The following is a 12,136-nucleotide window of genomic DNA, read 5'->3' as shown; positions in this document are numbered from 1 at the left end:
AACCCAAGCTATTCTTTGGCTTGGAAAAACATACAAAGAAAAATCTACGCCCTTCTTTGATTAACAAAAAAGAAGCTCCGTGTTTCTTAGCACGTTCCTTCCACTGGGACTTTAACCCAAGCCAGATCCCTCAGCTCGGAAAAACAGACAAAGAAGAGTCTACACACTTGTTCGATGAACGAAAAAGAAGCTCTGCCTTTCTTAGCCTGTTTCTTCCACTGGGACTTGAACCCAAGCTATCTCCCGTGCACCTCTATGTGTTACGCGTTTAACAACACAACACAATTTCAAGCCTTTAACTTACTTGTCCCCTGGTTCGTTGCACTGCCGGGTCCCGTCAATCCACCTCTGTCAGACGAAGGCAGACCTAAGATGCTGGCCCAGCGAAGAATTTCCTTCCCAGGTCTTTCTTTACCAGGTCCGGCTAATGGACGCTGGCCCGTCGACGGTGTACAGCGCGTCGTCCTCCGTCAGCCAGATGATGGGTATGAGGGTCCCGGGTTTCGGCACCAAAATGTTAGAGATTTGCTCACTCCAACTTATTTTGCAAGAACCAAACAGGAGACAAGCAAGTTCTTTTAGACCCCTGCAGGTGGAGAGTCCATTCGTCGCTGTCTGAACAGCGATTATCGAATGAAGTCTGAAAGGTCTCCTTCCTGCAAGGGCATATTTATTAGGAGGAACAGAGTGGGGGTGAGAGTGGACAGGTTTGGTGAACCCCCGGCCTCTGGTAAGATCAGAGCAGGGGGTGTTTTACGATGTTGTGGGAAACAGAACAACTTTTATTGCTTCCGCTGCAGCTAGTCAATCAGTTCAAAAGATCTTAGCACTTTGTTCTACTACTTTTGTTAAGACAGGACAGGCGAGTTTAATTATTACAGGTTACATTCCAACATAATCATAGGATCAAGATAACCTGGAAAACCCTAACAGCTCTGTCACAATAATGCGACCAGCGTGGTGCAGTTGCGCGGTCGGCGACGCGCTACGGTTACGCGTTCGGCGGTGCGCTGCAGTTGCACGATCGGACAAAGGTGCGCAAATGAAAAAATGCTTAAAATAGGCGTTTTTTTTTTTTTTTTGCTTGGAACGGATTGGACTTCTCGAACAGCCTTCTGGAAGGGATTGTGGTTGAAAACCGAATCTCCACTGTATTAAAAATGAATGAGTATAGAGATGGGAGTGTGGTTAACTCACAGCAGCCTTCGCTTCAGCAGCTTTGGCCTTCTTGAAACGAGCTTTGGCAGCATCCAAATCAAGACGAAGATTCTCTAATAGACGTCGTTCTTTCTGTGCAGTAACATGGTCAGTTTAAATGAAGATCCCGTTAATAAATACATATCTATCTATCTATCTATCTATCTATCTATCTATCTATCTATCTATCTATCTATCTATCTATCTATCTATCTATCTATCTATCTATCTATCTATCTATCTATCTATCTATCTATCTATCTATCTACACATAGTATATAATTTTATACATAGTATATACCGTATTGGCCCGAATATAAGACGACCCTGATTATAAGACGACCCCCTCTTTTCAAGACTCAAGTTTGAAAAAATACTTTTTGAACACCAAAAAGTATATTTTTTGGTATGTTTTTGTATTATTTATACAGAAAATAATTACATCTGAAACAAATGATCCTGTCGAGCTCTTGAAAGTGGCCGCACTGAGGACCACGGAAAGCTTTTCTCGGATTGTGAGCATTTTTTTAGGCGACGTTTTTGAGCTCTCCATCACCGTACATTACACTCTGTGACACCATATTTCACAGCCGCTTTGCAATTGTTTGAAGACTGCCTCATTTATCACCATCATCTTGAAGTTTGCATCATAACTTCTCCTAGGCTGCCTGTTAACCTGGCCGATCTTCGACACACTTTTCGCCAGATTGTCGCTACGTTTCGGTTGGGGAGCCTGAGGACTATATAGGGGGTTGGCTCGGAAGGTTATGCTCTTTTCGCCCCCGGGTGTCGAACACAGGAGGGAAGACGTGGTTCAGTTTTGATTGCTTTACTGAATTATTGGCAAAAAAGTGGCTCATAGGGGCATACAGGCAAACTGGCAAAAGGGTATAGGCCAGCGGTGTCAAACTCATTTTTTTCGCGGGCCGCATTGTAGTTACAGCTTCTTTTGGAGGGCCATTATGACTGCCAACCCAAATAAATGTGTGAGCACCTCATATTATATACAGTAAAAGCTACAAAACAAACTGACAAATAACTCGTTTTCAAATCAGACAAGTAAAAACTGGTCAAATATTTAAAAATAAAAAGACATTATTAAAAGTGAAGACGATTTGCAATTCTAGTAATGACACACAAATTTGATGCACAATTTGTCTTTGCGGGCCACCTAAAATGATGTGGTGGGCCGTATCTGGCCCCGGGCCTCGAGTTTGACACCTGTGGTATCGGCACACGTTTGGTCGTAAGGATGTGAGAGCAGGTGCGTGTAGTGTATATGGGTGAGTGTTTGGGTGTGTGAATGTGATTCTATTGTGCGAGATTATTGTATGAAGCGTGTGAAGGGTGTGGTGTGTGTGTGTGTGTGTGTGTGTGTGTGTGTGTGTGTGTGTGTGTGTGTGTGTGTGTGTGTGTGTGTGTGTGTGTGTGTGTGTGTGTGTGTGCGCGTGTGTGTGTGTGTGGTTCCGCGACAGACAGAAATATAGCACGTAAGTCAACGCTCAACTTCTGACGTCACACAACACTAGTAGACGGCACACATTTCATAACTAACTGCGCGTAACGGTTCCGCTATACTAAATAACCATAAATGAAATACTTTCGGCAACACACCAAACTTAAGTCATTGATCGAGACAATGAAATACATTTGCTGGCGACCGTTAGTTGCCGTGGCGCTGCGTAATGGCTACTCGTATGATGCGAGGAAAACTTAAAGGAGCGCGCCGAAGCTATCAATCAAACGGCGCACACACGAAACAAACCGTGATCAGACAAACGGCACAACAGTAGACAGTAGTAACAATGAAATGAATATACACTCACTTTGTGTCAAAGACGCACACGATCACAGCAATGCACTCAGTCGACACCAGCAACTTTTAACTTACCGCTGCGCACAAGCTCCAACAACCGCGATAAGCTGAGATAACTCACGCGAGACTTAAGGCACGGTGACGTAACTGTCCAAAAATGTATAATGTCTAGACCACGAATGGCACATTCAAATCTAATCGGAAGTAACGACTTAACCCAAGGAGGAAGTGCGGCAACGCCGACGTGAATCAAGCCAAGCTGCAAGCCGTCTGGGAGAGACAATGAAAATACCGCACGGTGGATGAGAGAACCAACTTGTTCTAATTGTGCGTAGCTCTGCAACGACTTTGCACAACTGCATACAAGCCGTCGCCCACGTCAGCAAAGGAAAGGTGTTTGAGACACAACCTTCAGGAGCCTGGCCTTCATGCTTACAAGGAAATCAGCTAAAGCGGCTAGCTGGTCTACATTTCCAAACTTTACGCTATGCCGCCCCAAAAAAATGAGGGCTACGATGAACTCAAATCATCCATTGACTTGATACGGCAAGACCTTACCACACTCTTAGAGCAGCAAGCCACCCTGCTCCATCTAACGTCTGAACTAACGGAGCTTAAGAAATTATCCAAGGAGAAAGATGAGAAAATCCTGTCGCTTGAACGGAGAGTAGATGCACTGGAGCAGTACTCCCGACAAGAAGACCTCATAATCACTGGTCTTAAAACATCACACCGCTCCTATGCCAGGGCGGCGGGTCCTCCGGATCCCTCGACAGATGACTCTCCATCGGATGAACTGTCAACGCTTGAAAATCAGGTAGTACAATTTTTCGAGAGTAAGCATATGGAACTCCAGAAAGGAAACATTGCCGCTTGTCACACACTCCCAAGAAACCAAAAATGGCCAAACAATGCTCCGAAAATGATCATTCGGTTCGTCAATAGGAAACATAAAGTGGATCTTTTGAAGCAAGGGAGGAAACTACAAGGAACGGGTGTTTACCTAAATGAGCACCTCACTAAGAAGAATGCTGAGATAGCCTGGAATGCACGCAAACTGAAGAAGGAAAACAAGATTCTCGCAACGTGGTTCAGAAACTGCAAAGTATGGATTAAAACGAACGGAGCAACACCAGAAGATGTCAAAACTCTCGTTGTGAGTGAACTGGAGGAACTGAAGATCTATGGCCTGGTGGTGGGGGAACCTAACATCTACAATGGCTGAACTGATGACCATTAACTGGTACCTATGGACCCTCCTGACGAGAACGGTGGATTACAGCGGAGCACAACATGGCAAACAGAGACTGGTGGGGAGGACATCCATCTCCGGTAGACCGTCCCCTTCCACCCTTCATGCCATCCAGTGACAGCCTCACAAATGCAGGAATTTCTGTCCCACCGAATCTAGACTCTTTATTATTTAATTCATTTGACCTAGAGAATGTTAATGCTGGTATCTATGAGTCCTTCTTTAGCCCAGATACTAATTACACTCCCCTAAACTCTGTTGAATTGTCATGTGAATATTTTTCTGAAGATATGTTTAACAAACTGTGCAATACTCCTCCTGGCCACTGCCAAACAAATGTATTCTCCACTGTCCACTTCAATGTACGGAGTATCTCTAAAAATCACGATAGTCTGAAAACCTATTTATCAACCTTAACACATTCCTTTTCAGTAATAGCTCTTACTGAAACCTGGATGGTTGATAATACATCTAGCTACCCTCTCTCTCACTACACTCCTATACATTCCTGTAGACCAAACAAGTAAGGTGGAGGAGTCTCACTGTATGTGATTGATAACTTCAATTTCTCTCCCAGAAAGGATCTAAGTCAGGCCTGGGCAAAATACAGCCCGCGGGCCACATCCAGCCCTTTGTGCGTCCCTGTCCGGCCCGCATGAGGCCAATCGTCAATTATATTTGATTACAACTTAATTTAAGAAAAAAAAAAAAAAATCTGTCGTGCGTGCAATACAACTGTTTTGCTTTTATTTTGAAAGGCGTCACACTTCCGTGTAGCGGATGTGTATGTGAGCTGTGCGTGAAGGTGAACAGTGCGAAGTAATGCTGCCCTCGAAATGTGTGCTGACCCTCAGAAAAGAAAAGTTGACAAGGAGTGCCGTGTTTTCAACAACACATGGACTGCCAAGTATTTCTTTACAGAAATGAAAGGTAAAGCCGTGTGCTTAATTTGTGGTACACAGGTCGCTGTGTTTAAAGAATATAATTTGGGTCGCCACTACATGACCAAGCATGAGAAAAAATACATCTGTCTGATAAACAGCGCACAAGAGAGGCTGATGCATTGCTAGCAAAACTGCAAGCCCAACAAGGCCTTTTTGTCAAACTTCACACCCAGAGATGCAGCTGATTTGTCATTTGAGGAAAAGTTAAAGAAGTTACGAATAAATTGTACTGATTAATGATTGTTTTTTTATTTGACCTATACACCACAAGTTCACATAGCTTAATATAAATATAAACAGAATAATTGTATTCTTCTAATTACCAGTACCAGCTATTTAAAATAAATAATTTAGTGCATTTTACAATGGAAGAAAATTGAGCAGATTTAAGTTATCGTAGGTGTGGCCCTCTGACACAACTCAGGTTTTTCATGTGGCCCCTTGTAAAAATTAATTGCCCACCCCTGATCTAAGTGTTAACTTTGATATGACTGTAGCAGAATCTGTGTTTATAGAACTCTCATCTTGCTCACTTATAAACAACAAAAATGTGATAATTGGATGTATATATAGACCATCAGACTGATAAAATCACCTTCAATGAAGCCCTCGACTACTCTAGAAATCATAAACAAAGAAAACGAATTGTGTGTCCTACTTGGTGACTATAATATTAATTTGCTTGAAACTAAGACCACGAATGGCACATTCAAATCTAATCGGAAGTAACGACTTAACCCAAGGAGGAAGTGCGGCAACGCCGACGTGAATCAAGCCAAGCTGCAAGCCGTCTGGGAGAGACAATGAAAATACCGCACGGTGGATGAGAGAACCAACTTGTTCTAATTGTGCGTAGCTCTGCAACGACTTTGCACAACTGCATACAAGCCGTCGCCCACGTCAGCAAAGGAAAGGTGTTTGAGACACAACCTTCAGGAGCCTGGCCTTCATGCTTACAAGGAAATCAGCTAAAGCGGCTAGCTGGTCTACATTTCCAAACTTTACGCTATGCCGCCCCAAAAAAATGAGGGCTACGATGAACTCAAATCATCCATTGACTTGATACGGCAAGACCTTACCACACTCTTAGAGCAGCAAGCCACCCTGCTCCATCTAACGTCTGAACTAACGGAGCTTAAGAAATTATCCAAGGAGAAAGATGAGAAAATCCTGTCGCTTGAACGGAGAGTAGATGCACTGGAGCAGTACTCCCGACAAGAAGACCTCATAATCACTGGTCTTAAAACATCACACCGCTCCTATGCCAGGGCGGCGGGTCCTCCGGATCCCTCGACAGATGACTCTCCATCGGATGAACTGTCAACGCTTGAAAATCAGGTAGTACAATTTTTCGAGAGTAAGCATATGGAACTCCAGAAAGGAAACATTGCCGCTTGTCACACACTCCCAAGAAACCAAAAATGGCCAAACAATGCTCCGAAAATGATCATTCGGTTCGTCAATAGGAAACATAAAGTGGATCTTTTGAAGCAAGGGAGGAAACTACAAGGAACGGGTGTTTACCTAAATGAGCACCTCACTAAGAAGAATGCTGAGATAGCCTGGAATGCACGCAAACTGAAGAAGGAAAACAAGATTCTCGCAACGTGGTTCAGAAACTGCAAAGTATGGATTAAAACGAACGGAGCAACACCAGAAGATGTCAAAACTCTCGTTGTGAGTGAACTGGAGGAACTGAAGATCTATGGCCTGGTGGTGGGGGAACCTAACATCTACAATGGCTGAACTGATGACCATTAACTGGTACCTATGGACCCTCCTGACGAGAACGGTGGATTACAGCGGAGCACAACATGGCAAACAGAGACTGGTGGGGAGGACATCCATCTCCGGTAGACCGTCCCCTTCCACCCTTCATGCCATCCAGTGACAGCCTCACAAATGCAGGAATTTCTGTCCCACCGAATCTAGACTCTTTATTATTTAATTCATTTGACCTAGAGAATGTTAATGCTGGTATCTATGAGTCCTTCTTTAGCCCAGATACTAATTACACTCCCCTAAACTCTGTTGAATTGTCATGTGAATATTTTTCTGAAGATATGTTTAACAAACTGTGCAATACTCCTCCTGGCCACTGCCAAACAAATGTATTCTCCACTGTCCACTTCAATGTACGGAGTATCTCTAAAAATCACGATAGTCTGAAAACCTATTTATCAACCTTAACACATTCCTTTTCAGTAATAGCTCTTACTGAAACCTGGATGGTTGATAATACATCTAGCTACCCTCTCTCTCACTACACTCCTATACATTCCTGTAGACCAAACAAGTAAGGTGGAGGAGTCTCACTGTATGTGATTGATAACTTCAATTTCTCTCCCAGAAAGGATCTAAGTCAGGCCTGGGCAAAATACAGCCCGCGGGCCACATCCAGCCCTTTGTGCGTCCCTGTCCGGCCCGCATGAGGCCAATCGTCAATTATATTTGATTACAACTTAATTTAAGAAAAAAAAAAAAAAATCTGTCGTGCGTGCAATACAACTGTTTTGCTTTTATTTTGAAAGGCGTCACACTTCCGTGTAGCGGATGTGTATGTGAGCTGTGCGTGAAGGTGAACAGTGCGAAGTAATGCTGCCCTCGAAATGTGTGCTGACCCTCAGAAAAGAAAAGTTGACAAGGAGTGCCGTGTTTTCAACAACACATGGACTGCCAAGTATTTCTTTACAGAAATGAAAGGTAAAGCCGTGTGCTTAATTTGTGGTACACAGGTCGCTGTGTTTAAAGAATATAATTTGGGTCGCCACTACATGACCAAGCATGAGAAAAAATACATCTGTCTGATAAACAGCGCACAAGAGAGGCTGATGCATTGCTAGCAAAACTGCAAGCCCAACAAGGCCTTTTTGTCAAACTTCACACCCAGAGATGCAGCTGATTTGTCATTTGAGGAAAAGTTAAAGAAGTTACGAATAAATTGTACTGATTAATGATTGTTTTTTTATTTGACCTATACACCACAAGTTCACATAGCTTAATATAAATATAAACAGAATAATTGTATTCTTCTAATTACCAGTACCAGCTATTTAAAATAAATAATTTAGTGCATTTTACAATGGAAGAAAATTGAGCAGATTTAAGTTATCGTAGGTGTGGCCCTCTGACACAACTCAGGTTTTTCATGTGGCCCCTTGTAAAAATTAATTGCCCACCCCTGATCTAAGTGTTAACTTTGATATGACTGTAGCAGAATCTGTGTTTATAGAACTCTCATCTTGCTCACTTATAAACAACAAAAATGTGATAATTGGATGTATATATAGACCATCAGACTGATAAAATCACCTTCAATGAAGCCCTCGACTACTCTAGAAATCATAAACAAAGAAAACGAATTGTGTGTCCTACTTGGTGACTATAATATTAATTTGCTTGAAACTAAGCAGTCACATACAGCAGACTTCCTTAATACATTATATTCCAGTAACTTTTTCCCTCTTATCAACAAACCCTCCAGGATCACAAGCTCAACAGCCACTCTCATTGACAACATTTTATTTAATTCTCTAGACTACAAAATAACATCTGGCCTGTTGATCTGTGATGTATTTGATCATCTTCCTGTCTTCCATTTCATCCACAATGATAGTGGTCCAAAAATCAAAGGTCGTACTGGTGATCAAATGAAATTCCGCAAATTTACTGAGAAAAACATGGTATCTTTTATATCTATCATCAGCTCTGTGTCATGGGATGAGGTTATCCTGTTGCAAGATGTCAACAAAGCCTATCACTCCTTTCTAACAATACTCACAAATGCATTAGAGTCCTCATTTCCTTTAATTTCTAGTCGTAAAAATAACTCTAAAGGGAAACCATGGATAACGGATGAACTAAAAAAATCTTCACATAAAAAAAAACTTTATAGAAAATCTATTGCAAATCCCACCCCTATAAATATAGAAACAAACAAGAAATATAAAAATAAATTTACAGTATTACTAAGGAAAACCTAACAAACTTACTATGCTGATAAATTTACTCAAGCCTCTGGTGACATCAAAACAACATGGAATCTTATCAACCATTTATTACATCGCAAAAAATCTAAAACATCTACCCCAAGTGAGATGCTGGGGAAGAATGGAACCCATTCTAACCCAATAGATATTTCTAATGGTTTCAATGATTTCTTTGTAAATGTTGGCGCTACCTTGGCATCTAGCTTCTCAACCTCTGGTACAAGCCCCTGTTGCCCAATTAAAGGGCAGTTTCCTTCACTCTCCATTCTTGACCCTCCGAGTGTTGAGGAACTTTACAGCATCGTCATGAGCTTGAAAAACTCGGCCCCTGGCCATGACGAGATCAGAAGCATACTTATTATGAAAATCATTCATTCAATAATATTCCTACTAACACACATTTTCTCCTTATCTTTAAAATTTGGCATTGTACCCCAAGAACTAAAAATTGCTAAAGTCATTCCTATTTTCAAAGCTGGTGAGACAAATTAATATGGTATTTTCGGCCTATATCCATTCATCCATGCTTCTCCAAGATTCTAGAAAAATTGGTTTATTCAAGATTGGCAAAGCACCTAGAAACAAACAATATTCTCTACAAGCATCAATATGGTTTCCGCAAAAAGTTTTCCACTGAGCATGCACTGCTTCAGCTTGTCAACCATGTCTCAACAGCTCTTGACAATAAGAAATTCGCTCTCGATGTCTTTCTAGATCTAAGCAAAGCATTTGATACTGTCAACCATAAGATCCTTATCGTTAAGCTAGAGAGATATGGAGTGAACGATTCTGCCCTGAAATTGTTCACAAACTATCTCGCCAACAGTACAATATGTATATATAAATGGTTGTTCTTCCAACAGATCTAAAATACTATTTGGGGTCCCGCAGGGCTCAATATTGGGTCCTCTATTATTTTTGGTGTACATAAATGATTTTTCCATGTCTTGTTCAAACTTTCTCCCTTTGTTATTTGCGGACGATACCAACCTCATTGCCACCCACGATGATTTTAATTCCCTCATTGCAAGTGTGAATGCTGAGTTGTACGCTGTTACAAAATGGTTCAAAACAAATAAGTTGACATTGAATATAAAAAAAATTAACTTCATGATCTTCTGCACTATAAATAAATCTTACCCCAAAGAACAGACCAAAATTTACATAAACAATAAGGAAATCCATCAATTTACTAGCACCAAATTCCTAGGAGTTATAGTAGACGAACACTTAAACTGGTCTGAACACATTGATTTGGTTTGCAAAAGATCTATGAAAATGCTAGGTATTTTACGAAAGGTTTGTCCCTTGGTCCATCCTTCTGCTCATCTCACTCTGTATTATAGCTTCCTGTTTCCTTTACTCAACTACTGCAACATAGTCTGGGCAGCCACATATCCAACATACCTCAACAAATTACTCATCATACAAAAGAAGTTCCTAATGATCTCATTTTCAAATAGATATGAACCATCGGCACCACTATTTAGCAATTATTCACTACTGCCAATTGATAAAGTAAATATTCATCAAACCTGTCTACTCATTCATAAATTTTTAGGTATTCCTACCTGGTGTCTCTTTGATTGCTTCAACATCGCTAAGTGTCTATTTTGTTTCGATTGTTTCTTATTTTGTATAGTTGTTGGAATAATTTTAAGTGAAGCTTTGGCCTGCCAGACCTGGAGGCCTCGCCTTTACGAGTTTATCTTTCCTTTTATCTAGGTTCTTCCTTTTATGTGATAGGGATGTCTTTTGATCCCTGTCAGCCATTTGTATCCTTCCTGTCCTTATGTTGTCTGTGTGTTTTCGTTCCCGTAAGAGGCCTTCACTAACAATGAGCAGGGCTTATTTGCATAGGTGACATGTTCTTTGTTTGATTCACAGGAACTTCATTCCTTTTCATTTAGCTGTAGGTTTGGTTCATAGATTGTAGTTTATCAGACTTGTTTTTCTTTGTTAAGGGTTATATACAGTTAGAAGTAGTTGCATAAAAGTTATCCCATATTTACTCAATGTTTGTTTAAGGAACTGCATAGCAGTTACCTCACGTTTGCTTAAGGTGTGTTGAAGTGTTCAGGACAAGTTACTTATTGTTATTGTGTGTTAATTTACCAAGTAGATAAAGTTAGCAAAGGTTTAGTTGCATTTGTTCCACAGCAAAGCGGCAATCAACGTGCTTCAAGGTATTTGATCACAGTCGAGGACGAGTCAGCCAACTATGAGGGAAGACGGCTGGTTGAGGAAAGAGAACGGCCTCTGCGGGGGGTCACGAGCCAACAATGAAGTGCTAATTCACACCACACTACATTCTTTAGCTAATCAGCGTTGCTACAGACACAATCTCCCCTCCCTTAGTGTAGCAACGCCTCTGTAACCAGGGCAACCATAACATTAAAAAGAGGGGCACATGGAGTAAGGACTCAGAACTGATGGAGGTTGTAACTGAGATTGCTTTCTCTATTGTTCTCCTCGCGAGTAAACCTGTTCTGGTTGTCTTCTCCTCTTCATTCCAGCGAGTGATTTAATGTCTAATCGTATTTAGACCCAACAATAGTGTATCTGTTTATGTATGTATACACACACATTTGTATATATGCATATATAAATATGACGAATTAATATTTAACTTGTTATGCTTTTGTTTATTTACTTATATTGTTTGAAACACTTGAATGACATTTGACTACACAGCACTTTGTTTGTTTTGCACTGTTTGTATATACTATAACAGGCGTGGAGCTCCTTACAAGCCCGAGGCTTCCTCTCCCTCCTTGCACTGTTATTGCTATAATAATATGTGCTAAACAATAAATCAAACCAAACCAAATGTAAGACGACCCCAACTTTTTCAGTCTTATTTCAATGCAAAAAACATCATCTTATATTCGGACCAATACGGTATAAATGATTTATATATGATATAAACATATAAAGT

At 41.1% G+C, this 12,136-nt stretch overlaps 1 protein-coding gene across 5 annotated transcripts in view; it reads right to left on the bottom strand.

Annotated features, from left to right (window-relative positions):
• LOC137840139 (endophilin-B2-like) overlaps nt 1-12,136 on the bottom strand; it is a 70,687-nt gene that overhangs the window by 35,348 nt on the left and 23,203 nt on the right. For 3 of the 5 annotated variants that reach the window (XM_068650099.1, XM_068650101.1, XM_068650100.1), the window contains exon 6: nt 1,198-1,290. The exons of the other annotated variants lie outside the window; for them this stretch is intronic. In XM_068650099.1, the coding sequence (XP_068506200.1) occupies nt 1,198-1,290 (93 nt within the window). The remainder of the gene's footprint in view (nt 1-1,197; nt 1,291-12,136) is intronic. 5 annotated transcript variants of the gene reach the window in all.

The sequence above is a fragment of the Syngnathus scovelli genome, chromosome 3 (genome assembly GCF_024217435.2).
Source record: "Syngnathus scovelli strain Florida chromosome 3, RoL_Ssco_1.2, whole genome shotgun sequence".
Taxonomy (NCBI): domain Eukaryota; kingdom Metazoa; phylum Chordata; class Actinopteri; order Syngnathiformes; family Syngnathidae; genus Syngnathus; species Syngnathus scovelli.
The sequence above is the reverse complement of the archived record's forward strand: the minus strand, read 5'-3'. Positions and strand labels throughout refer to the sequence as shown.